Here is a 13,683-nt window from a genome sequence, read left to right on the forward strand (position 1 = left end):
GCACATTTAAAACCTTCATATAATAACAAACATCTACACTGGATGTCAAGTTTTTTAAATAAATGATAATGATAGATTTATGAAGCTATATGATGCTTATACTGACTGAATAGTTTAAACTGAAGATGATTTGATTTTCTGACTCCACTTTTCCTAAGAAAATGAAAATAAATAAAAAGTAAAGTAGATGTGAGATTTACAGTTATTATGGCAGGGAGACTGACGGTAGTATTGGTGGATTAGCAGGAACTGTACAGTGACTGTAACCATCATGGGTGACAGTACGGATGGAGATAGTGATATTATGCCATGGCAGGATGTCAGTAGAAAGAGGACAGATAGGAGTGACAGCTCTGGTAGTGCAGCTTCTGGCTTGGAGGCAGCGACATGGTTAAAAAAACTAAGGAGGACAACATGAGGAGGGAGAGTGAACAAACAGAATGGAAAGTAATGATAGTGTTCAAAAAAGAAGAGGAACATTTCACCACTGAAACTGACAAAAGCAACTGAAAAAGAAATGTGGAACATCACGTTTGCTAAATACTTGAGATCAGATGCAAAGAGATCAGTTCCTCAGAGCAGATACATTAGATGGAGACAAAATCAGTGCTCACATCCCAGGAAAATGATCAAAGCTTAGAGGTGTTATTTATGATGTTCCTTTGGCAATGTTGATGGATGAGATAGCTCAAGAAGTAAAAGAGGGAAAGATGGTGAAAGCTTGCAAACACAAAGAAAGTCCTGAAATTCAGACAGTCTGTCAGTCGTCCTCCAGTTTGAAAACAGTTGAGTGTAGAAAGTAAGAATGGGATATTTGAGCTGTGATGTGAGAGAGTTTATCCCGGCAAACCATTACCATGTTTCAAGTGTCAGAGAATGGGACACACTGCAGGACAATGTGAAGGAAAACTAAGATGTGCAGGTGAACATGAATATGGAAGTGTGGCCAAGACACAAAAATCAGATGCTGTAACTGTGGTGGTGAACATAGAGCTTGCTTATGGAGGGAGTCCTGTTCAAAGGCAAGCCAGAGAGGTGCAGAAATATAAAGTAACAAACCAGGTGTCTTATAGCGAACGCAGGTAAAAAGTAAAGGAAAGTGAGCGAGCCAGACTCAGTGCTGTGCACGTGATGAATAGTGCAAGAGAGTCTGAGAACCAACAAGAAGAGATTCTGTCCTACAGAATTCATCCTGACACATTTACAGCTTTGGAAACTTTGTGATCTTGAATTGGAATCTAAATCAGTTTTAGTGAGTTTTTATTAGTTTGGCTTCACAACATGAGTTTGTATAGATGGAGCCACTGGTGGAGCTGCAGAGTTTAAGAGGTGAAGTCACGACGTCTTTATTGAAGCAGCAGCACGTTGTCATTAATATTAATGAGAGCTCTTTGTCACCTTTTGTATTTTAGAGGTTTTAACCTGCGTCCTGTTGGGTTCAGATGTTTGGAGTTTCCATGTTCTCATTTTCTTTTTCAACAGATTATTAATCACTGAATGATTTCAAGCAGGAACATTGTCTTCTAAACTTACATCATTTATTCTTCATTCAGATTGTGGGGCTGCAGTTTGTCAGAGATCAGCTGTGCTTCTCTGGCCTCAGCTCTGAAGTCCAACCCCTCCCATCTGAGAGAGCTGAACCTGAGTGGAAACAACCTGAAGGATTCAGACGTGAATCATCTGAGTGATTTTCTGCAGAGTCCAGACTGCAGACTGGAGACTCTGAGGTCAGACAACATGTTTTAAGATGATGTGAAAGTTGTGGTGACACTAAACTGCAGACATCAGGCTGATATTATACTGATCGTCACTGAGTATCTTAATGTGGAGCTGCACATTTAAAACCTTCATATAACAACAACATCTACACTGGATGTCAAGTTTTTTAAAATAAATGATAATGATAGATTTATGAAGCTATATGATGCTTATACTGACTGAATAGTTTAAACTGAAGATGATTTGATTTTCTGACTCCACGTTTCCTTAAAAAATAAAAATAAATAAAAGTAAAGTAGATGTGAGATTTACAGTTATTATGGTGGCGAGACTGATGGTAGCATAATCTGAGAGCTCCCAGAAGGATCCGGTTCTTTCAGCACTTTGGAGAACTTTACACACCAATTTTATCATAAAATATATGTGGAAGTATTAACTAAGGAAGGCTAATATGGAAGTACAATCATGTCATTAATCAAGAGCATAGATTTTCAGTTTGAGAACATGATTTCATTCCTTTTCAGTGACACAGCTCCTTCGCATGCTCAGATTTTTTCTCCTCATGCTCACATTTTGTGCTTGCATTGAAATGTCTTCTGCTTTCTCTCAAAATGTCTGCTTGAACTAAAAAATCACATGCCTGTGTTCACATTTCTCCATCTTGCACACAAAGATTTCGCTCCCATTCAAATGTGCCCTCTGCGTGCTCAGATCTAACTGCACGCGCTCAGAATACACACCTGCTCACAGGTCAAGTTCTGCTCTCCGATCTCTCCTCTGCTCACGGATTTTTCTTGCATCAACACTGTCAACCAATAGAAGGCCGGCTACTGTTGACCAATCAGATCATCCCCGCTTCTTTGCGGGTGCGTTCGCTGTACTTCAAGGAGCGTCGCGTACGGGCGGGCACTCTTTCTACCGGGTTTATCTACTTCGTCCTCCAGGCTGTTAAATGTGGTGGTTCCCTTTATTTATGACGACTTTTGGAATGAAATATCAGTTAATTAATACACGAGCGCCCGTGCTTTTCATTACAATAGCTACATCAACATAAAGTAGAACAATAGCTGCTCTACTTTTGCCATATTAGCCAGCTACCCAGGCAGCAGGATATATCTTCTATGGTATAAATACTGAGGGGTGAGCATGATCGTGACGATAGTACAGCAGTTAAGACCTTCATATTATGCTGCTTTTTGCATCCCAGCACCGTCGCTCGTGTAATGACTGAAAAATACGCTATCATCATAGCGTAATTTTCATTACACCTTTTTAATCACGTATGTTTACCCATCATCTCTTGTTAAGCGTTGCAGTGAGAGAATCTGCTGGGTACACGGATTCCACTACTGCAGGGGTTCTCAACCTTTTGCAAGCTGGGCCCCCAAAGCTGGTTCATTGCAGTTGCCCCCCCAGAAGAAGAAGAAGAAAAAAAAAAAAACAGCTGTCTAGAACCGCCACAGGCAGTGGCAGTTCTAGACCAGTTTTAATAGGGGGGCCAGGTTGGGGCCGGCTTTTTTATTAGGGGGCACATACAACCCGGAAAAAAGGATAAATCCCTCATTCAGACAAAGCAGTGTTTACAATTTCAGCAATTTCGATTGGGTAGTAAACTGCTGAGACACTTTAATTCTGCCTTTCCCTTCAGAACAAAATCATTGCAAGAAATCTGTCATTGTGATATTAATGCAGACTCCCTGTCAGGGGCCACAGGGGGGTCCAGACTCAGAGTTACAGGGGTCCTGGCCCCTGTTGGCCCCCCCTAGAACCGCCCCTGGCCACAGGCCTTGTTTTTGTGAATGAAATATCTGGGGGCGGGTCAGTAAGGTAACGCTGAGTGGCCTTGATGCCTGTCAGTCATGATGAGTCGCGTCTCGTCACCTCTCTGCTGTGTCTGCAGCTGAGCACTGTGATGCATGTCTCTCTCCCCGACCAGGCGAGCTATCATACCGTAAAATACCAAATAATAGCCGGGCGTTTATTTGTTTCAATCACTTAACAGACCAGGCGTTTATTTGGGACAGGTGTTTAATTCCTTCCTCTCAAAAATCCGGAATGAAAATGTCACAAACTTCGCCTGATTCTCTGTGAATTCTCTGGCATCCTTCTGCAAGTGAAGTTGTTGTGGCGGAGGAAACGATCCATCCAACAAGCACTCGCTGCAAACTCCTCATCTCTGCTGTCACTCACAGTGGCGGACATTTGTTTCTCCATCGCCCTGATCATTTTGCGGGACACTCTCTCGTGGCGTGCCCGTTTGCTGATAACTCATCCCCGCATGTTTATCTCAGGCTCCTCTCTAGCCTTCTTCCTCCCTCCAGCAGGAAGCCTGGCCCTGTTGCTGTCCTCCTCGGACAGACGCTGAAGCTCAGTTTCTCTCACTCTCTTCTGGTCGACAGAGAAACATCTAGCGGCTGCTTCTCCAGAGTTTTCCTCTGCATATTTTACGACAGAAAGTTTGAATTCAAGTCATACTTTTTATTGTGTTGCTGCACCGGAGCCATGGCGATCATCAGTGTGATACTGACTGACAGAAAGCAGCACAACGCGTGAAAAAGGTGAAGAATAAAAACGTGCAGTGTTAGTGGTCACGTCTTCTTCCTCGATTTGAAAAAATAAATGAATTAGACCCAGCATTTATTTGGAACCAGCGGTTATTTATCAAAATATACACCTGCACCCGGCGTTTAAAGGGACCCTGCGGTTAATTGAAACGCTACTATTATTTCGTAATATACGGTACATTTACACCCCGCTCTGGACGCTGGGCCGGGATGCGAACCAGCGTCCCATGATGCAAAAAGCAACATAATATGAAGGTCTTAACTGCTGTACTATCGTCACGATCATGCTCACCCCTCAGTATTTATACTATAGAAGATATATCCCGCTGCCTTGGTAGCTGGCTAATATGGCAAAAGTAGAGCCGCTATTGTTCTACTTTATGTTGATGTAGCTATTGTAATGAAAAGCACGGGCGCTCGTGTATTAATTAACTGATATTTCATTCCAAAAGTCGTCATAAAATAAAGGGAACCACCACATTTAACAGCCTGGAGGACGGAAGTAGATAAACCCGGTAGAAACAGTGCCCGCCCGTATGCGACGCTCCTTGAAGTACAGCGAACGCACCCGCAAAGAAACGGGGATAATCTGATTGGTCAACAGTAGCCGGCCTTCTATTGGTTGACAGTGTTGATGCAAGAAAAATCCGTGAGCAGAGGAGAGATCGGAGAGCAGAACTTGACCTGTGAGCAGGTGTGTGTTCTGAGCGCGTGCACTTAGATCTGAGCACGCAGAGGGCACATTTGAATGGGAGCGAAATTTCTGTGTGTAAGAAGGAGAAATGTGAACACAGGCATGTGATTTTTTAGTTCAAGCAGACATTTTGAAAGAAAGCAGAAGACATTTCAATGCAAGCACAAAATGTGAGCATGAGGAGAAAAAATCTGAGCACGCGAAGGAGCTGTGTCACTGAAAAGGAATGAAATCATGTTCTCAAACTGAAAATCTATGCTCTTGATTAATGACATGATTCTACTTCCATGGGCTAAGACCACAGAAGAAGAAATGGAAAGAGGTAAGAAGGTGTGAGAGAGAGAATTGTTTGGAGAACGAGATTGCGAGAGAGAAGTGAACAGAGTATTGGTGGATTAGCAGGAACTGTACAGTGACTGTAACCATCATGTGTGACAGTACGGATGGAGATAGTGATATTATGCCATGGCAGGATGTCAGTAGAAAGAGGACAGATAGCAGTGACAGCTCTGGTAGTGCAGCTTCTGGCTTGGAGGCGGCGACATGGTTAAAAAACTAAGGAGGACAACATGAGGAGGGAGAGTGAACAAACAGAATGGAAAGTAATGATCGTGTTCAAAAAAGAAGAGGAACATTTTCACCAACTGAAACTGACAAAAGCAACTGAAAAAGAAATGTGGAACATCACGTTTGCTAAATACTTGAGATCAGATGCAAAGAGATCAGTTCCTCAGAGCAAATACATTAGATGGAGACAAAATCAGTGCTCACATCCCAGGAAAATGATCAAAGCTTAGAGGTGTTATTTATGATGTTCCTTTGGCAATGTTGATGGATGAGATAGCTCAAGAAGTAAAAGAGGGAAAGATGGTGAAAGCTGCAAACACAAAGAAAGTGCCTGAAATCAGACAGTCTGTCAGTCGTCCTCCAGTTTGAAAACAGTGAGTGTAAGAAAGCAAGAATGGGATATTTGAGCTGTGATGTGAGAGAGTTTATCCCGGCACCATTACCATGTTTCAAGTGTCAGAGAATGGGACACACTGCAGGACAATGTGAAGGAAAACTAAGATGTGCAGGTGAACATGAATATGGAAAGTGTGACCAAGACACAAAAATCAGATGCTGTAACTGTGGTGGTGAACATAGAGCTGCTTATGGAGGGAGTCCTGTTCAAAGGCAAGCCAGAGAGGTGCAGAAATATAAAGTAACAAACCAGGTGTCTTATAGCGACGCAGGTAAAAAGTAAAGGAAAGTGAGCGAGCCAGACTCAGTGCTGTGCACGTGATGAATAGTGCAAGAGAGTCTGAGAACCAACAAGAAGAGATTCTGCTTCCTACACCAAATCCATTCATAGATGCATATTTGCAGTTTTGGAAACTTTGTGATCTTGAATTGAATCTAAAATCAGTTTTAGTTAGTTTTTATTAGTTTGGCTTCACAACATGAGTTTGTATAGATGGAGCCACTGGTGGAGCTGCAGAGTTTAAGAGGTGAAGTCACGACGTCTTTATTGAAGCAGCAGCACGTTGTCATTAATATTAATGAGAGCTCTTTGTCACCTTTTGTATTTTAGAGGTTTTAACCTGCGTCCTGTTGGGTTCAGATGTTTGGAGTTTCCATTTTCTCATTTTCTTTTTCAACAGATTATTAATCACTGAATGATTTCAAGCAGGAACATTGTCTTCTAAACTTACATCATTTATTCTTTATTCAGATTGGAGTACTGCAGTTTGTCAGAGATCAGCTGTGCTTCTCTGGCCTCAGCTCTGAAGTCCAACCCCTCCCATCTGAGAGAGCTGAACCTGAGAGGAAACAACAACCTGAAGGATTCAGGAGTGAAGCTGCTGTGTGATTTTCTGCAGAGTCCAGACTGCAGACTGGAGACTCTGAGGTCAGACAACATGTTTTACTTCTGTGCTCAGATTAAGATGATGTGAAAGTTGTGGTGACACTAAACTGCAGACATCAGGCTGATATTATACTGATCCTCACTGAGTATCTTAATGTGGAGCTGCACATTTAAAACCTTCATATAACAACAAACATCTACACTGGATGTCAAGTTTTTTTTAAATATATGATAATGATAGATTTATGAAGCTATATGATGCTTACACTGACTGAATAGTTTAAACTGAAGATGATTTGATCTTCTGACTCCACTTTTCCTAAAGAAATGAAAATAAATAAAAAGTAAAGTAGATGTGAGATTTACAGTTATTATGTTGGCGAGACTGACAGTAGCATAATCTGAGAGCTCCCAGAAGGATCCGGTTCCTTCAGCATTTTGGAGAACTTTACACACCAATTTTATCATAAAATATATGGGGAAGTATAAACTAAGGAAGGCTCATATGGAAGTAGAATCATGTCATTAATCAAGAGCATAGATTTTCAGTTTGAGAGCATGATTTCATTCCTTTTCAGTGACACAGCTCCTTCGCGTGCTCAGAATTTTTCTCCTCATGCTCACATTTTGTGCTTGCATTGAAATGTCTTCTGCTTTCTCCCAAAATGTCTGCTTGAACTAAAAAATCACATGCCTGTGCTCACATTTCTACTTCTTGCACACAAAAATGTCGCTCTCATTCAAATGTGCCCTCTGCGTGCTCAGATCTAAGTGCACGCGCTCAGAACACACACCTGCTCACAGGTCAAGTTCTGCTCTCGGATCTCTCCTCTGCTCATGGATTTTTCTTGCATCAACACTATCAACCAATAGAAGGCCGGCTACTGTTGACCAATCAGATTATCCCCGCTTCTTTGCGGGTGCGTTCGCTGTACTTCAAGGAGCGTCGCGTAGGGGTGGGCACTGTTTCTACCAGGTTTATCTACTTCCGTCCTCCAGGCTGTTAAATGTGGTGGTTCCCTTTATTTTATGACGACTTTTGGAATGAAATATCAGTTAATCAACACACGAGCGCCCGTGCTTTTCATTACAATAGCTACATCAACATAAAGTAGATCATTAGCTGCTCTACTTTTGCCATATTAGCCAGCTACCCAGGCAGCGGGATATATCTTCTATAGTATAAATACTGAGGGGTGAGCATGATTGTGACAATAGTACAGCAGTTAAGACCTTCATATTATGCTGCTTTTTGCATCCCGGCCCGGCCGGCACCCTCGCTCGTGTAATGAATGAAAAATACGCTATCATCATAGCGTAATTTTCATCACACCTTTTTAATCACGTATGTTTACCCATCATCTCGTTAGTGTTGCAGTGAGAGAATCCGCTGGGTACACGGATTCAACTACTGCAGGGGTTCTCAACCTTTTGCAAGCTGGCCCCCCAAAGCTGGTTCATTGCAGTTGCCCCCCCAGAAGAAGAAGAAAGAAAAAAAAAAACAGCTGTCTAGAACCGCCACAGGCAGTGGTGGTTCTAGACCAGTTTTAATAGGGGGGCCAGGTTGGGGCCGGCTTTTTTGTTAGGGGGCACATACAACCCGGAAAAAAGGATAAATCCCTCATTCAGACAAAGCAGTGTTTACAATTTCAGCTATTTCGATTGGGTAGTAAACTGCTGAGACACTTTAATTCTGCTTTTCCCTTCAGAACAAAATCATTGCAAGAAATCTGTCATTGTGATATTAATGCAGACTCCCTGTCAGGGGGGCCACAGGGGGGTCCAGACTCAGAGTCACAGGGGCACTGGCCCCTGTTGGCCCCCCCTAGAACCGCCCCTGGCCACAGGCCTTGTTTTTGTGAATGAAATATCTGGGGGCGCGTCAGTAAGGTAACGCTGAGTGGCCTTGATGCCTGTCAGTCATGATGAGTCGCGTCTCGTCACCTCTCTGCTGTGTCTGCAGCTGAGCACTGTGATGCATGTCTCTCTCCCCGACCAGGCGAGCTATCATACCGTAAAATACCAAATAATAGCCGGGCGTTTATTTGTTTCAATCACTTAACAGACCAGGCGTTTATTTGGGACAGGAGTTTAATTCCTTCCTCTCAAAAATCCAGAATGAAAATGTCACAAACTTCTCCAGCTTCTCTGTGAATTCTCTGGCATCCTTCTGGGTAATAGTTGTCTTCTGTAAGTGAAGTTGTTGCGGCGGAGGAAACGATTCATCCAACCAGCACTCGCTGCAAACTCCTCATCTCTGCTGTCACTCACGGTGGCGGACATTTGTTTCTCCATCGCCCTGATCATTCTGCGGGACACTCTCTCGTGACATGCCCGTTTGCTGATAACTCATCCCCGCATGTTTATCTCAGGCTCCTCTCTAGCCTTCTTCCTCCCTCCAGCAGGCAGCCTGGCCCTGTTGCTGTCCTCCTCAGACAGACGCTGAAGCTCCGTTTCTCTCACTCTCTTCTGGTCGAAAGAGAAACGTCTAGCGGCTGCTTCTCCAGAGTTTTCCTCTGCATATTTTAAGACAGAAAGTTTGAATTTCAAGTGGTACTTTTTATTTTGTTGCTGCACCGGAGCCATGGCGATCATCAGTGTGATACTGACTGACAGAAAGCAGCACAACGCGTGAAAAAGGTGAAGAAGAAAAACGTGCAGTGTCAGTGGTCACGTCTTCTTCCTCGATTTAAAAGAATAAATGAATTAGACCCAGCATTTATTTGGAACCAGCAGTTATTTATCAAAATATACACCTGCACCCGGCGTTTAAAGGAACCCTGCGGTTAATTGAAACGCTGCTATTATTTGGTAATACACGGTACATTTACACCCCGCTCTGTACGCCGGGCCGGGATGCGAACCAGCGTCCCATGATGCAAAAAGCAGCATAATATGAAGGTCTTAACTGCTGTACTATCGTCACGATCATGCTCACCCCTCAGTATTTATACTATAGAAGATATATCCTGCTGCCTGGGTAGCTGGCTAATATGGCAAAAGTAGAGCCGCTATTGTTCTACTTTATGTTGATGTAGCTATTGTAATGAAAAGCACGGGCGCTCGTGTATTAATTAACTGATATTTCATTCCAAAAGTCGTCATAAAATAAAGGGAACCACCACATTTAACAGCCTGGAGGACGAAGTAGATAAACCCGGTAGAAACAGTGCCCGCCCGTACGCGACGCTCCTTGAAGTACAGCGAACGCACCCGCAAAGAAGCGGGGATAATCTGATTGGTCAACAGTAGCCGGCCTTCTATTGGTTGACAGTGTTGATGCAAGAAAAATCCGTGAGCAGAGGAGAGATCCGAGAGCAGAACTTGACCTGTGAGCAGGTGTGTGTTCTGAGCGCGTGCACTTAGATCTGAGCACGCAGAGGGCACATTTGAATGCGAGCGAAATTTCTGTGTGTAAGAAGGACAAATGTGAACACAGGCATGTGATTTTTTTAGTTCAAGCAGACATTTTGAAAGAAAGCAGAAGACATTTCAATGCAAGCACAAAATGTGAGCATGAGGAGAAAAAATCTGAGCACGCGAAGGAGCTGTGTCACTGAAAAGGAATGAAATCATGTTCTCAAACTGAAAATCTATGCTCTTGATTAATGACATGATTCTACTTCCATGGGCTAAGACCACAGAAGAAGAAATGGAAAGAGGTAAGAAGGTGTGAGAGAGAGAATTGTTTGGAGAACGAGATTGCGAGAGAGAAGTGAACAGAGTATTGGTGGATTAGCAGGAACTGTACAGTGACTGTAACCATCATGGGTGACAGTACGGATGGAGATAGTGATATTATGCCATGGCAGGATGTCAGTAGAAAGAGGACAGATAGGAGTGACAGCTCTGGTAGTGCAGCTTCTGACTTGGAGGCGGCGACATGGTTAAAAAAACTAAGGAGGACAACATGAGGAGGGAGAGTGAACAAACAGAATGGAAAGTAATGATAGTGTTCAAAAAAGAAGAGGAACATTTTCACCAACTGAAACTGACAAAAGCAACTGAAAAAGAAATGTGGAACATCACGTTTGCTAAATACTTGAGATCAGATGCAAAGAGATCAGTTCCTCAGAGCAGATACATTAGATGGAGACAAAATCAGTGCTCACATCCCAGGAAAATGATCAAAGCTTAGAGGTGTTATTTATGATGTTCCTTTGGCAATGTTGATGGATGAGATAGCTCAAGAAGTAAAAGAGGGAAAGATGGTGAAAGCTGCAAACACAAAGAAAGTGGCTGAAATCAGACAGTCTGTCAGTCGTCCTCCAGTTTGAAAACAGTGAGTGTAAGAAAGTAAGAATGGGATATTTGAGCTGTGATGTGAGAGAGTTTATCCCGGCACCATTACCATGTTTCAAGTGTCAGAGAATGGGACACACTGCAGGACAATGTGAAGGAAAACTAAGATGTGCAGGTGAACATGAATATGGAAAGTGTGGCCAAGACACAAAAATCAGATGCTGTAACTGTGGTGGTGAACATAGAGCTGCTTATGGAGGGAGTCCTGTTCAAAGGCAAGCCAGAGAGGTGCAGAAATATAAAGTAACAAACCAGGTGTCTTATAGCGACGCAGGTAAAAAGTAAAGGAAAGTGAGCGAGCCAGACTCAGTGCTGTGCACGTGATGAATAGTGCAAGAGAGTCTGAGAACCAACAAGAAGAGATTCTGCTTCCTACACCAAATCCATTCATAGATGCAGATTTACAGCTTTGGAAACTTTGTGATCTTGAATTGAATCTAAAATCAGTTTTAGTGAGTTTTTATTAGTTTGGCTTCACAACATGAGTTTGTATAGATGGAGCCACTGGTGGAGCTGCAGAGTTTAAGAGGTGAAGTCACGACGTCTTTATTGAAGCAGCAGCACGTTGTCATTAATATTAATGAGAGCTCTTTGTCACCTTTTGTATTTTAGAGGTTTTAACCTGCGTCCTGTTGGGTTCAGATGTTTGGAGTTTCCATTTTCTCATTTTCTTTTTGAACAGATTATTAATCACTGAATGATTTCAAGCAGGAACATTGTCTTCTAAACTTACATCATTTATTCTTTATTCAGATTGAGGTGGTGCAGTTTGTCAGAGATCAGCTGTGCTTCTGTGGCCTCAGCTCTGAAGTCCAACCCCTCCCATCTGAGAGAGCTGGACCTGAGCTTGAACGACCTGAAGGATTCAGACGTGAAGCTGCTGTGTGATCTGAAGGAGAGTCCAGACTGTAGACTGGAGACTCTGAGGTCAGTAGAGGGTTGGAGTCAGTTCATGCTGGTTTCAGCAGTATTGTACTAAACACAGTATCAAAGTAAAGATCCAGTATTTCCTGTTTTCCTCAGTGAAGCTGTGAGAGGAGAACAGTCAGCCAATCAGACGAGCCAGAAGCTTGTTGTGATGGTGTGTTTGAGTTGATGTGAAGACGACTGTTGTTGTTGTGTTCATGTCTACAGGAAATAAAGCTGATCACAGCTGACAGCATCACAGGATGTATAGAGACAGTGTCCTCATTCATCAAACTGTCAGAGCATCAAATCTGATCTCAAAGTGTTTGTTCTCTCATTTCAACACTGAAGAACTCATCAGTTCATCTTTGTCACAGCTCTCAGATCAGTCTGACTGAAGGCTCTTATTTCAGAGAACCATCATTACATTTAGTAACCATGTGGTCTGTATACAGACCAGAACCTCTGCTGAAGTCCAGAAACCACAGCTGATGTTTTACTGTTCAGTGTAGGACCTTTAACATTATATTTATATCTGCCCATGTGTCATTTGATTTGTCCAAATATTTTATAACAGACTCCATATTTACATATTTGTCATGTAATGTTTCCAAAGTAGATGAAATCTTTAAATGTGAGTGAGACTCTGGTTTTTAACAGCAGTAAATCATCATTAAAGTGAGCTGTGAGTATCTGTGTTCCTGCAGTAATGATGCGTTCAGGGACTGTCAGCAGTTTATTTCCACTGTGTCCTTCAGTGAAACCTGCAGAGTAAACAGACTTGATGTCCAAAGTGTCTGCAGGTCTGTGAGCTTCACTCCAACACGTTAACATGAAGCTGAAAGGAAGCTGGCTACGCTACACAGCCGCTCCACTTGTGGTCTGAACAGGACTGAAGTCCTGCTGGTCTTTATATCACTGACTGACAGCTGATGGAGGGAGTCTCTGGAAACACTCATTTATCACTTCTGCTGTCTCTCTGCTTCTCTCTTCAGATGGTGATCTCTGTCATAGTGATGAGAAAGGTGGAGGTGTTGAGAGGATCATCTGTGTCCTGATGATCCAGAGAGGTTGAAGCAGCACCATCAGCTGGTGGGTGGAGAGGCTCTGACTGGGCCGTGTTACTGGGAGGTGGAGTGGAGAGGCGAGCTTCATCCAGCAGTGACTGACGGACCAATCACAACAAGTGGAGATGACTGTCAGTGCTGCAGTGTGAACTGCTCTGAGATCAGCTCTGAGGTCGATGTCAGAATGCAGAAGTCTGCAGCATCATATTCATCACTGCAAGATTATTTCTGGATCTGTGTTCGTTACTCTGGATGTTTATATTTTGTATTGCATATGAATCTCTCTGTATATTATTATGAACATGTAAAGTTAAATGTTCATTTGATTAAACAATAAAATTAAACATAATTTAACAATATTTTGATGGTTCCACTTGTGTTGATCAGTGTCATCAATTAAGAAACAGCTCAGCAGTTCTGGTATTTAATGGATCACAGAGGTTCAGAGGGGGGCTGCTAACAACTAACAGACCTCTGATGTTTGACAAGGAGCCCCGACTAGATTCTGCTTCTTCATACGGAGTCACGAGTCAAAGAGGTTGGAAATGACAATCCATCGTTTTGTATAAGATCGGCAGCTGT

General features: G+C 42.8%; 1 protein-coding gene across 1 annotated transcript in view; it reads left to right on the forward strand.

The window, feature by feature from the left end:
* Positions 1–13,460, forward strand: part of LOC115569884 (NLR family CARD domain-containing protein 3-like) — a 42,038-nt gene extending 28,578 nt beyond the window's left edge. The window contains exons 10-12 of the mRNA XM_030398090.1: positions 1,554–1,727; positions 11,882–12,055; positions 13,030–13,460. Of these exons, the coding sequence (XP_030253950.1) occupies positions 1,554–1,727; positions 11,882–12,055; positions 13,030–13,036 (355 nt within the window). The 3' untranslated portion in view covers positions 13,037–13,460. The remainder of the gene's footprint in view (positions 1–1,553; positions 1,728–11,881; positions 12,056–13,029) is intronic.
* Positions 13,461–13,683: the final 223 nt, after the last annotated feature.

Source organism: Sparus aurata, chromosome 19 (assembly GCF_900880675.1).
Source record: "Sparus aurata chromosome 19, fSpaAur1.1, whole genome shotgun sequence".
Lineage (NCBI taxonomy): Eukaryota > Metazoa > Chordata > Actinopteri > Spariformes > Sparidae > Sparus > Sparus aurata.